The sequence below is a fragment of the Cucurbita pepo genome, chromosome LG03, assembly GCF_002806865.2.
Source record: "Cucurbita pepo subsp. pepo cultivar mu-cu-16 chromosome LG03, ASM280686v2, whole genome shotgun sequence".
Lineage (NCBI taxonomy): Eukaryota > Viridiplantae > Streptophyta > Magnoliopsida > Cucurbitales > Cucurbitaceae > Cucurbita > Cucurbita pepo.
Genome location: NC_036640.1, coordinates 5,297,171 through 5,311,263, shown reverse-complemented (window position 1 = coordinate 5,311,263; position 14,093 = coordinate 5,297,171). Strand labels below are relative to the sequence as shown.

General features: G+C 35.9%; 3 protein-coding genes across 3 annotated transcripts; 2 read left to right on the top strand and 1 right to left on the bottom strand.

The window, feature by feature from the left end:
* Positions 1–3,177: 3,177 nt before the first annotated feature.
* LOC111791911 (serine/threonine-protein kinase-like protein At3g51990) lies at positions 3,178–5,019 on the bottom strand. The gene has a single exon (XM_023673423.1). It carries the CDS (start codon positions 4,820–4,822, stop codon positions 3,470–3,472), a length of 1,353 nt encoding a protein of 450 aa, XP_023529191.1. The 5' UTR covers positions 4,823–5,019; the 3' UTR covers positions 3,178–3,469.
* Positions 5,020–9,894: 4,875 nt separating this feature from the next.
* On the top strand, positions 9,895–11,221 carry LOC111790916 (acyl-CoA--sterol O-acyltransferase 1-like). Its single transcript, XM_023672046.1, has one exon. The coding sequence runs from the start codon at positions 9,984–9,986 to the stop codon at positions 11,037–11,039; it is 1,056 nt and encodes a 351-aa protein (XP_023527814.1). The 5' UTR covers positions 9,895–9,983; the 3' UTR covers positions 11,040–11,221.
* Positions 11,222–12,460: 1,239 nt separating this feature from the next.
* Positions 12,461–14,030, top strand: LOC111791073 (acyl-CoA--sterol O-acyltransferase 1-like). The gene has a single exon (XM_023672267.1). It carries the CDS (start codon positions 12,958–12,960, stop codon positions 14,020–14,022), a length of 1,065 nt encoding a protein of 354 aa, XP_023528035.1. The 5' UTR covers positions 12,461–12,957; the 3' UTR covers positions 14,023–14,030.
* Positions 14,031–14,093: the final 63 nt, after the last annotated feature.

Below are 14,093 nucleotides of genomic sequence, written 5' to 3'. Positions count from 1 at the left end.
GGGTGCTGACATTAGGAAAAGCAAGTTGATAGTCGAACTAGTGGCATTCCTTTTCGGATAAGAAAGTGACCTTGCCGGCCATTTTATCCTTATCTTTCTGACTCAACATATGTAGTATCATTGAAGCGTAACGAGAGAATGAGTTCTGTTATTCAAATGTTCTCATTCGAGTTTTTCATCAAACAATAGCATTAAACATCTTTCTATCTTCTCGTGTTACACATTTTGGGTGAGTCAAATAAATAAAACTCTCGATCTCTCCTAAATCAAAGGCACGATGAGTGACTATATGCATGTGTGTGGGGCTTAATAAAAAGCAAAAATATAAATAAATAAAGGGAAAAGAGCACCAAACTTCAAAATTATGAGTAAGAAAAAGAAGAAAGGAAAAAGAATAAGTTGGTGCAATAATTTGCGTAGGTTCCCATGTCATAATCAAAACTAACCAAACACTTTCATAATTGCCTCATATTTTTCCACACCAATTTCTAACTTTATGTGCTTCTAATTATGCTTTTACAAATCAATTAACACAATCACTAATTATAATCTAAGTATAAAGTTTTTATTACGTCATATTAGCACTAGAGATCATAAACAATCTTCTTTCTAAACAAATATGAACCGCTAGAATATTTTTTTTTCATTTTGTATCTAATTAAACCAAGATGTTAAACAATATTCGATAATATTTCGAGCTTTCAAATAATAACTATTTTTTTTCTTTACTTTTATTTTAATTTCAATAAAATTAATGATATAGTTTTGAGGATACGTACTAGAACATTAGCATGAGTTTGCATTCAAGCTAAAGAAGTTAGAGACCAAATAGAACGAACTTAAAAATTTAAGGACCAAAATAGAACAATTTGAAAAGTTTAGGGACAAAAATGAAATTTAAACGAAAATAAAAAGATGTGAAAGAGAATATTGAAATTGTGGCATTTTGTTAATGTTTAACCCTCAAATTTTGCTAACAAGTCCTTATATTATGTCTTATTTATTTATCACACTCTTGTTTTATCTGAGACAAACTAAATGAAATGAACGATACACTATAATGATAATATGAGCATATTTCAATAGATTACAATACATTTATCATCGACAAGATGTCAGAAGTTCGAATCTTTTCACTCTTACCTATCGTTAAATTCTAGGTTCTTTTTCTATTGCTACATTGGACGTTTTTACATTTTTTTTTTTTTTTTTTTTTTTTNTCTCATCCCTCTTTAATTATCTTTGTAAAAAGAACACGTTCTAAAAATGATAGTTCTTTAGCGAAAGAAACCCGAATGATGATTCAGAATTATTAGGAGATGAAATTGACATGAACTCAACTTTTGACTTTTCGGGCATCAAATTTCAAATTCAAGGAATATATGGATGGATATAGGACAATTAGACGAACCCAAATGTTGAAAGCAAATTGCAATGATTTTTAAGTATCGCCTTTAATAGATCAAAAATGAGAACATGAACGAACATGTTAGAACATAGATCGAAGGCTTTTCTTGTTCACAAATCAAAACCAACCTCACTTGGATAATTTCTAAGAGGGAAAGTCGAGAGAGTAACCAAACAACAGGAAAGCACAGATTTTGAAGAAGTTATCGAGGTAGGATATTTGTTTTTAAACGTTTAGGTAAGATTTGAAACGGGTTTAAAATTAAACGAGATGAACTTTCACTGTAAGAGACAGAAATTTAAAAACAAAATGGTTATGAAACGAGTTTGGAAACATGCATGTGAGTAGTGAGCAGTGGTGTCAGAAAGTTAAATAGTGTATTCAGAAGGAAGAAGCTTCACAAGTGGGTATCATCAGCATCAAAGCAGAGACAGAGAGGACATTACAAAATCAACACTTGGGGTGAAGCTGCTCGTCAGTTTCTGTGTGTTTTCTTGTGTTTTGACAAAACATGATCCTTATTCTCCGCTAACAATTGTGTCCCTTGGACCATACAATCACCTCCCTTGGTTACATATTCAAACACAAACTTTTTGGAGAACCGTGAAGGTTTGAACTTGCCTCCACACCACACACGAAGTTGATTCATACCGCTAGTAGATATTGTTCATTTTAGCTCGTTACATATTATCGTTAACCTCACGGTTTTAAAACGCGTATGCTAAGGAGAGGTTTCTATACTCTTATAAAGAATGCTTCGTGTCACTCTTTAACCAATGTGAATTTTTACAGCTAAACAAAAGGGCAAAGAAAGCTATCTCACTTGCTTGCGAGTAAAGACTTGTGCTCTCTCTTAAGCTTTTCGTAGTTATTTATGTATTGAGATTAGTTCTTGTTGGGAAGCCTTTTATGAAACTCGTGTAATCTTATCTTTTGGTTTTGGTGTTTAGAAGTTTCTATTCTTAAAGAGAGTCGTTAAGTTTTGTAACTTTTCAATTATCAATGATAAGTTTTTGTTCTTGTTCGTTATGAAGAGAACCTAACAACCTTTAACACGTCTCGATTGATCACGCAAGACCCGCCTACTGTAGTTTAAATTTATGACTTCAAAGAGTTTGCTTTACAACTCAACTTGGGGACCATTGAGCCAATAAATGGTGGTTTTGTGAGATTCCACATCGGTTGGAGAGGGGAACAAAACATTCCTTACAAGGGTGTGAACCTCACCCTAACAGACGCGTTTTAAAACCATGAGGCTGACAACGATACGTAACGAGCCAAATCGCACAATATTTGTTATCAGTGAGTTTGTGTGGTTACAGATGGTATCAAAGCGAGACACCAAACGGTGTGCCAGCGAGAACACTAGGCCTCCAAGGGGGGTGGATTGTGAGATCCCACATCGGTTGGAGAGGAGAACGAAGCATTCCTTATAAGGTTGTGAAAACATCTCCCTAACAGACGCGTTCTAAAACTGTGAGGCTGACAACGATACATAACAGATCAAAGCGGACAATATCTACTAGCAGTGGACTTGAGCTATTACACGTTTTGACTTCTAGTCCCCCCACGTTCCGTAAACACACAAAGAAGGTATTTCTATAGAAAGAACAGAAACATTTGGCCTTCTGGTTCATACATGTTAAATTACATAAGAGAGAACAAGAAATGGAACACAAAAACATCAGAGAACATCATGTTTGAAGCATAAATCCAAGATCAGAAACATTTGAACTGAGATAACAACTTGAATGCCATTGAAAAGAATATTTAAGAACAGAATGAACAATCAATTAAGAACAGAATGAACAATCAATTAAGAACAGAATGAACAATCAATTAAGAACAGAATGAACAAATATGGGGAGCATCAGCAATGTGCCCATGATATAGAATTAACCAAGCTTGATATCATTAAATTGAACTCAGAAGAAAGCCAAGCTACCAAAAATTTACCTACAATTTGAAATTTGCAAGAAGGAGAAGCTCACCAGTCACAAGCCACTCAAGCTCTGATGCAATGGCACATAATTGAATTGAATCTTCAACCCACCAACCATATCATTTGCCTTCAAATTCATGATTCTTTCTACTAACAAATCTCGAACTAAAGAACCGGTTCGACAATCTCGAATGAGACTCAACACGGTTAGCCACGTTCCGAAACCCGGACTCTTCCTCAATACAAGCCATAAGATCCATCAAGTTATTACTGATCCCCAAATCAGAGTAAACTCTCCTCGAGTTCTTAATATCTCGCCGTGACATTATATCCAAATCACCATCCTCGACACTATGACTTCTCAAATTCGACGACGAATTTCTCGTTTCAACGGGTTGTCCTACGGTCTCTACCATCAAACATGGATTGTTAAAGCCATTCCATGAATGCAGAGGAACCAATTTGCTTAACCCAGTAAGCCAAACAACCACATCTTTCATGGAAGGCCTCCTTTCTCTACAAGACCTCACACACTTAGCAGCAATCACAGCCAATTGCTTCGTAACAATGGGGTCTTTTGGAGGAGAAATTCTTGGATCATAAATAGCCATTAGCTTCCCTTTCTTAATTAAAGGAACAGCCCAATCAACAATGGAAGGAGGGGAATATCCAACATCAATAGCCTTCCTTCCACTTATAATCTCCAACAACAGAATCCCAAAGCTAAACACATCAGTTTTAGTGCTTAAATTATCAGGGGTCACATAACAAGGATCAAGGTACCCCATGGTGCCTGCTGGAGGCGTCGACCGCAGTCGATAATCATCGGCGTGGCCCTGAATCGCCAACCCGAAATCCCCCAACCTAGCATTGTAATTCCTGTCAATCAACACATTAGCAGATTTGATATCTCTGTGAATTACAGGGGGGTTTGAAGCATGGAGTGTTTCAATGGCCTTAGCAGTTTGCAAAGCTAATCTAATCCTTCGACCCCAATAAAGAGGCCTCGTACCTGAATGAATCACATCATAAAGAGTACCATTGCTCATGAACTCAACCACCAGAAGCCTATCTCTGGAATCATTTGTAAAACCCACCAAATTAACCAATCCAGGGCTCTGAATTTTGGACAAAATCTCGATCTCATTATCGACTTCGTTAGCGATTTCATAAGAAGCCATTGAAGACGACAACGAAACAGGGCGAGAAGGAGCAAGAATCTGAGCTCGAGAGGGTTTCTTCACCGCCACAAGACGTCCACCAAGAACAGCTTTATACACATATCCATGGCTTCCTTTACCTAAAAGCTTCTGATCGGAGAAGCCATTAGTGGCGGCCTCGAGATCACTGTACTCGAACTGTTGGATCTTAATGGGCTTCTCTGATTTCTGCGACGAATTTCTTGAAGACGAAGGGGTTAACGAATTCGAAGTCGAAATTGAAGACTCCGCTCGGCAAGAAAGATAACCCATCAAATCAAATCAAATCAAATCAATGTGTGAACTCACAGTGGCTTGAAGATCGATAAACCGCTTCTCCTTGGGGATTGGATGATTATATGAGCTCTGCAACTCCGAATCCCGATGAGAACTGAAATGTAATGAAGAAGAAAACAAAACCCAAAGGAATCCAAGTAATTTGCGTATATACGGTATTCAATTCCTTATCTTCAACAATCCCACTAAAATAAATCCAAACTTTCATATATTCTCATTCATAATAATTTATATATTATCCATTTGATTCGTATTTACTCTAATTTTATATTGGAGTAATTTATTTAACCATATAACAACAGTTTTCTACAAAATGTTTGTTGTATTGATAAAGATAGTTCAGTCACTTTTATGTTCAAATCTCTTTATCCATAATTAATTAATTTAATTAATTTTCTAATTAACTTGTTGCGAGTTTCGATCCATTTTGGTAGCAATGTTCGATCCACTAAATTCAAAGAATCGAAAGAATTTTGATGACTCGAAAAACTCGATTAATTCAATCCAACCTATACAGCTTGTGTTGAGTTGAGTTCAAATAAATAAAAAGCAGGGTTAATAAATGGGGTTTCGCTCTTAAATTGAACCGACCTAAATTTACTGTTAATTTTAAAATATACATTGTTTTACTTGCGATATAATTATATATATATATTTTTTTTTTATTTTTAATTTAATTCAATAATAATTTTTTTTATTTATTCTCTCCAAAATTTAATTAAATGTTTGAAAATGAATTAAAAAATGTTGAACAAATGACCGGAATTGTGAGATCTCACATTGATTAGAGAGAAGAACGAGTGTCATCGAGAACATTGAGCTCCGTAGGAGGATGGATTGTGAGATCCCACATCGGTTAGAGGGTGGATTGAAACATTCTTTATTAGGGTGTGAAAACCTCTCCATACAAACCTGTTTTAAAAACTTTGAAGGAAAGTCCGAAAACAAAAGTAAAAAACGACAATATCAGCTAGAATAACCCAAACCCAAACCACCCTAATTCAAAAAATTTATAGTCGGGTTGTGTTGGGTTTATTATTTAATAAGATCTAAAACAATGTTCTAACCCGACTCACAAACACGGCTACTCAAATATTTTATGGTTGGATTAAATTGAATTCATAATTTGAATAAAAGAATTACAACCGGAACAAATAGATTGGATCTAATAAAATGTCAATGTAACCCAACCTAACCCTAAACACTCCTGTGATCTCAAGAACGGTTTCATCTTTTTATAATATAAGTTACAAATGTGAGAATCAGCGAAGACATTATTATCGTTTTAATTAGTTAAACGATTGAGACGTACATATTTTTCATTACGACAATAAACTTATTTTATATTTTATAAGCGTGACAAAAATGTAAATTTAATGGTACAATTAAATATATAGTAATTTTTGTAATAATTTGAATTTTTTTACTTAGTTTGTAAATATTTTCTAAATTTAGCCATGCATATATTAAGGTCCTCTTTTTTTACTGGGAAAATCCAAATATAAGATTTTACCATATTAACAGTGTTATGGCCAATTTCATTTTAATCTGGAATTTACTTTATTTTAAAACTTCAAAAACTCTTTTTTGTTCTTTTCTTCTTTTTACTTTAAATATTTTGGTCTAATATCTTCATGAACAAGTAAAGAAAAAAAGGGTCCAATGCACTATAGCCCATTGCCGGCTAATATCTTCCCGGGCCCAACGTCTTTACTAACACGCCACCTCGTGTCCATCCCCTTTCAGGCTCAGCCTACTTGCTGGCACATCGCATGGTGTCTGGCTCTGATTCTATTTGTAACCGCCCAAATCCACCGCTAGCTGATATTATTCTGTTCAAAAATTTTAAAACGCGTCTGCTAGACAGAGATTTTTACACTCTTATAAAGAATGTTTCGTTCTCTTTCCCAACCGATATGAGATCTCACAATCAATCCTAAGATGTGAGGAGTTCGCACCTCACCACCATATCGTAATTCGGATGTGAGCGTAGTTAGAATACCTAACTCTTGAGTTCCTTTATTGGAGAGATGTACTTTGGTAGAGCTTGACCATGTGACTCCAATGGTCTAGAGGTGCTCGGTGGAGCTTGTTATTGATAACCGATCATTGAGTAGTGCCAGATGTTTGTGTAGGGTTTATGCTCCTGTAATTTGTGAGTATAAGCATCTAATAACATTCTCGAATCTTTCTTGCCATGTACTGTAAAATATGCTTAGTGTCACAATCGCACTCTTTAAAATAGCAGGATAGCGATTGTGTGACACTTGTTATAACCAAGCGAACAAGTCAGCTGCGAGAAATTCGGGATCCCGTCATCTTCATTTGGTCGTTGGTATCCTGTCATTTGTGATCATTTATGGCTTCACATTTCGTAAGCGAGATGTAACAGTCCAAGCTCACCGTTATTCTACTTTAGTTCATTACGTATATCCATTTGTAATAGCTCAAGCTCACTGTTAGCTGATATTATCCGCTTTAACTCATTACGTATCGCCTTCAGTCTCACGATTTAAAATACACCTCTTAGGAGAAATTTCAACACTCTTATAAGAAATGATCCGTTATATTCTCTAATCTCGAAACGAGAGAAACGACAAAATGGTCAAGATTCCAACGATCCCAATAGTTTGTGTTCTATGTATTGGATTACTTGGTGCAATTAAAGCTTACGTTGAGAAGCCAGAAAATTGCCTTTTATGTATATGTTCATGTCATTGGCGGATGCATTGCTGACGCAATTGGGACATCAGCATGACAACGGTTGGAGCAGGTTGGTTGGTCGGTCGGTCGGTCTCCGACCCAAATCTAAAAAGTGAAAATACTGCTAGAACGTCCTAACACAATGGAAACTATAACATAAACACGGAAAACGATCTATCCTGATATTATTCAATGACCTCTTCAATGAGAAACGTCATCTGTATGCAGTTTTCTTGTCTTTATCTGAAAAATGTTAGAGGTAGAATGAATATTTAAAAATACTTACCGAGTGATCTTATGGTTGGGACCGAGAAGTATGATCACATACAACATGATTTAATAAAATTACTATTTTGCCCATTTTAACAGAATTAGATGCAATTTCACTTTCTATTTTATTTTATTTTGAAAATATCAAAATAGTTGTTTTAATAAAAATCATGGACAAAAAAATCTCATGTGTTCGATTATGTATGAAATATATAAATAAATAAACAAAATTATTAGGATTCAAAGAAAACCACGATTAAAGCTAAATTTATGATGACTATAGTGGATTTTGATAAAATTATCGGATGATTAATTTGTTCATTAATCAAACTTAAATTTACCATGGACATAAATTGAAAAGAATTTAGGGTGAAAATTTAAATTTTAGTTGGTTAAACTAGTAAAAATGCAATTAGTTTACTACCAATTATTTTAGGTTAAATTACAAAAATATACGTGAACTTTGCCCTCAGTTTAAAAAATACCTGTACTCTCTCAAAATTACATTTGGTAAATATTCTAAACTATCGTTGGAGTAGAAGTCTATTAGAATTTTAGATGAAAATTGGGACTTAAAACATTGTTGAGGTAATTTAAAATGACACGACATTGTTTGGTCTTAACTTATGTTCCAAATCACTGACATACTATCCCATGTCTCAATTTTTGTCCGATATTTGATAGAAGATTTTAACTCTAAATATAGTTTTGAAACAAATTTTTTTTAATTAGATCCAACTATCCATAAAGTTAAATATTTTAACGTCAATTTAAATTCATAATTAATTTTTAAAGTCAATAAGTGAAATAGCATAAGATAACATGGGTGACTAATACACACCATTTATTAAGCTAACTTATTCTTTAAGTGTATCCACTAAATCGAATGGAATCTTATATGAAATTTAGCTCATAATGAATAAAATAAAATAATGCTTCATTGATTTGAAAGTCATACCTAAACCACGGTGGAAATTTGAAATGAAATGACAAATAAAGGAAAAAAAAAACAATAGTTAAATATAGAAAACAATTAATATAGTTAACGAATAATAAATGGTTATATATAGTAAATGGCTACATTTAATAGATAACTATACATAGTAAATCTATTATATATATAGTAAAGGTATGTATATATTTCGTTTGGTAATGTTTTGAATGTGTTTTTTTATAGGGCAAAAAATAGTTTCTAAAAGATGCAAATTAAACATTTTCACTTTGTAACGATTTAGAATCTGCAAATATTGTACTCTTTTGGTTTTTCTTTCGGGTTCTCCTCGAGGCTTTAAAACGCGTCTGCTAAAGCAAGGTTTCCGCACCATGGTGGTTTGTTTTCCTCTCCAACAGGTTTCCGCACCATGGTGGTTTGTTTTCCTCTCCAACAATGTGGGACATCACAATCCACCCCCTTCGTGGCCAACGTCTTCGCTGACACACTTTTCTTCCTTCAATCGATGTGGGATCGCCCCCAAATCCACCCCCTTTGGGGTCAACGTCCTTGCTGGCACACAAATATTGTCCTTTTTGGAGTTGGAATCCATGACCACTAAGCAGCACGATCTCAAGGATTGATAGACCTAAAGTTAGTTTGGTTGTCATTGGGTTATTTATTTATTATTATTATTATTTTGTTCTTCAAACTCTTCATTTAGATTAAGTGAGTTGTGCCAGTCTGATGGGAGACTAGATTAATGAGTTAACTGCAAACCAATTTTCTTCCTTCTTGACCTTAAGGTTTGACCTAAGGACATTTAATTAAATTATTAAATTATTTATTTCTAGCAAAAGTATCTATTTAAAGAGAATTTTAAACGTGTAAAGAAACAAAATTATATATTTTTATAGGTATATATTTAAAGAGAATTCTTCGATAAATCTTATTTTTAATTTATACAATTAATTTATATTAAATTGAAATAATAATAAAATATACTGGTTTATTTAAAAAATAAAAAAAAAACCAATTTCCGACTAATTTTAGATTTAATAAATTATGGAAACAAAACTTAAAAGTATTGTCAGATTAAAAAAAAGTATTTTAAAAACCAAAAAAAAAAAAAAAGAAATTTAAAATTCTAGAAAATTGCAGAATTTCAGTAATCTCCTCCGTCTTCACTTCCATTTCTAGAGAGAGAACAAGATCTAGAGAGAGAGAGGGGAAATGGAGGGAGAAATCATTAACTTCACCATGGTCTGGTTAATCGTCTGTATGTCTCTCTGTTACTGCCATACCGCCGGAAAAATCCTCCCTCCCGGCGCCGGCCGGTTCCTCGCCATAGCTCCCGTCGTCCTCCTCTTCTTCCTCCTCCCTCTGCAGCTAACTTCAGTCCACCTCGGCGGCGCTACCGCCTTCTTCATCGCTTGGCTCGCGAACTTCAAGCTCCTTCTCTTCGCCGCCGGCAATGGCCCTCTCTCCGCCACTCCGCCGCTCCCTCTCCGCCGATTTCTCGCTCTCTCTTGCTTGCCGATCAAGATCCTCCAAAACCCCTCGGAGAAACAGAGCCCTAAAAATCACCACGAAACCCTAAATCAAGAACCAAAATCGTTCCTCAACTACTGGATTAAAGCCCTAATCGTTGCATTAATGGTGAAATTGTACGATTACTCGGAGTTTATTCACCCGAAAGTAATCTTGTTCATTTATAGCTGGCACGTGTACTTTTTTCTTGAGATTATTTTAGCGATCACGCAATTCTTCGGACGGACTCTGCTCGGGATCGAACTCGAGCCGCAATTTCACGATCCGTACTTCTCGACTTCGCTTCAGGATTTTTGGGGGAGGCGGTGGAATCTGATGGCGACGAACATTCTTCAGCCGACGATTTACAAACCGACGGTCAAGATTGCCGCTAAGGTCGTCGGACGGAAGTGGGCGCCATTGCCGGGAGTGATGGCGACGTTTTTGGTGTCGGCGATTATGCACGAATTGATATTTTATTATTTGGGCCGAATGAAGCCCAACTGGGAGCTGACGTGGTTCTTTGTTATCCATGGATTTGCTTTGACGGTGGAGATTCTAGTGAAGAAGGTGTTGCCCGAGAAGCGGCGGCTACCGGCGGCGGTATCGGTGCCGGTGACGCTGGTTTTCATCTTCTCCACTGCGATTTGGTTGTTTTTCCCGCAGTTCATGAGGTTGAAGATTGACGTGAAGGCGTTTGAAGAGTACGCGGCGTTGGTCAGTTTTATAAAGAAACTCGCTTTCCCATTGGTCAGTTGAGTTTTTTCTTTTTCTTTTCTTTTTATTAATCATTTAAAATTAAGGTTATGGAAGTCCGATCATGATCGATCAATAACCTATAAGATCTTTATAGGATCTTTAACGTCTTTTTCGAGTAGTATTAACATGATCCAAGTAAGCATCATATATAATTAGTTTATATAAGATCGAATTATTAAATATTTTACTACTTTTTTATAAATTTATTAATCGAGAATATTAATATTTCATAAAAAGATCGTGCATTCGAGTTTGTTACGACGGTGGTTACAATGACTTTTGTAGCTGATTTAATATGATGATATTTTTTTTATAATTTATTCAAATGTATTATAATTCAGTCCATATCAAATAAAATAATAATTTATTTTGCCACATAAATAAAAAATACGTTACATTTTAAATTTTATAAAATTAAGAATTCATACGCGTCTTTCATTATGTATATATATAAATCAATTAAAAATGATTAAATCATTAAAGAAAAAGTATAAAATATTGGTAGCACATTTTCAAGGGTATTATTATTATATATATTATAAAAATAAGTAATTGGAAGCAATTTTACGCAAATAAAAGAAAGTCAAAGGATCCATGGACAACTTCAATATATTTTAAGATCGTGTATAAATCAAGTATATTATAAAAATATATCATATGCTATTTTCATTACATTTTATTACAATATTCGTATTATGTAACAAATATATATTTTAAATTAACTTAGAGTTATGTTATAATTATTTTGTTTGGTTGGTGGGATTATGTGAACATAATAATTTTATTTATGTGATTTAAGTTGATTTAAAAATTAGAATGATATTAAAAAAAAATATATGGAGATTTCACATCTCATCTCATAAATTAATTAATATTAGTGTCAATATTTAATAAAATTATTAATGTATATAAATTAATATTGAAACTGTGGAAATATTTGATACGTAAAATATATATATTTGATTGCAAACGCTCGTGAAAATAAATGATGGGATTTGTGTTGACCAAGGTCAAGGTCGATAATTCATCTTTTTTGTCCCAATGCATGTCGTGACTCTATTGGAAGTGTTGTTGTGCACTTTTCACTCTCCCACTTGAGCAAGTACCGCATTGTTTTTCGAGAACCGCTCTCTTTCCTTAACTAGAAACGACCTATGGTACCCATCATTTGTATGAATCGAGAGAAGCCAATCCCCTCCCTATTCTTTCTCGTTGTGTTCTCCCCTTCCTTTAGACAGGCCACAACTAGAGCATACTGTCTAAACGTCGAATGCAAGAAAACAAGCCCTAAAGTAAGGAAAATGGTAAGATAAGATAAGGCAGCTAAGCTAAAGACAAGGAAGTCCCGTCCAACAACTACTGATTATCTATCAACAAGTAGGAGGCAACTAGCAATGCCCGCTTCTGAAAGATTATATGATATGAATAAAGATTACACTCTAAGACCCGTTTTTCACATGATTGAGTTTCATTACATTAATGAACTCAGCCGAAAATACTTACACCCCTTTATCAAACCTTCCCTTTTGAATTATAATAAGGTCGTAATAGGATTCCGAACCTTTTTATACACGGTCTCGTGGGATTACTCTAATCTCTATTAAAAGCTTATAATCTAACTTAAACATCAAAGTCCACACGACAAACATCACATCACTATGTTTTACAAGTCACTTTTTTCCTCAAAATTACAAAATTACTATGTGGTTTAGCGTTGACCCGATTACAATATCAACAACTAAGCTCGATCTTGATTCGATATTCATACCTTCTTCATTTCCTATAATATATTTTGTTGGGACAACTTCCTTGATCCCACGAAACCCCATTTTATTTCCTACAAAATCCTTTCAAATCGAAAACAAACAAGAACAAGAACAAGAACACACCTCCATTCTTGAGCTCTGTTCCGCCATTAATGGCTGCCGAGATTCATGCATTCATTCAAACTCTGTTCCTGATTTCCACTTCTCTCTGCCTCTGTTTCTCCATCAGAAACTCAATCCCAAATGGGTTCCTCAAATTCCTCTTCGTTCTTCCCTTCTTCTTCCTCTTCCTCTACATTCCTCTCCAATTCCAAACCATCCATCTCCGCGGCACCCTCGGCTTCTTCATCGGCTGGCTCGGCAGCTTCAAGCTCCTCCTCTTTGCCTTCGGCAAAGGCCCTCTCTGTTCCGCCGCCACCTCCTCCTCCCTCCGCCGCTTCCTCGCCGTTGCCTCCCTCCCAATCGACATCCCCGAACACAAACCTCCACCCGACCGCTCCGATCCCGATCCGCTTCTCCCTCTGAGCTTCGCCGCAAAATTAGGGTTCCTAATCCTCACATTCGCCGCGATCTATTTCAAAAATCGATTCTACCCAAATGTGGTTCTAATTCTCTTCTGCCTCCTAATTTACCTCCTCCTCGAAATTCTCATCGGCGGAGCCACCGCCCTGGCGGAGGCGGTGCTCGGAGTCGAGTTCTTGCCCTTTTTCGATGAGCCCTATCTCTCTGATTCGTTACAGGACTTTTGGGGGCGACGATGGAATCTAGTTTCCTCCAGAATCCTCCGCTCCGCGGTTTTCGATCCGTGCCGGAAACTCGCCGGCACTTTCGTCGGGAAGAAACCGGCGGCGATTATAGCGGTGATGGCGACATTTGCTGTCTCCGGTGTTATGCACGAACTGATCTACTTCTACATGGGAAGACTGACGCCGACTTGGGAGGTGAGTTGGTTCTTTCTGATACATGGAGTTTGTCTGGCGGCGGAGATGGCGGTGAAGTCAGCGGTGGGAGGGAGGTTCCGGCCGCCGCGGGTTGTATCTGGGCTGCTAACGATCGGGTTCGTGATGGCGACGAGTTTTTGGCTTTTTTTTCCGCAGCTTTTGAGGTTTAAAGCGGATGTCCGAATGCTTGAAGAGTACGCGTCTTTGGGCGCGTTTGTGAAGAGTGTGACGGCCGAGATGATCGCACCGTTGTTCATTTCATTTCAAGTCAAATAAATCTTTCATTTTACTAACCTAATTAAATTACAATTATGCTTTAAATTGTGTTTAATTCAATTATGCTTTAA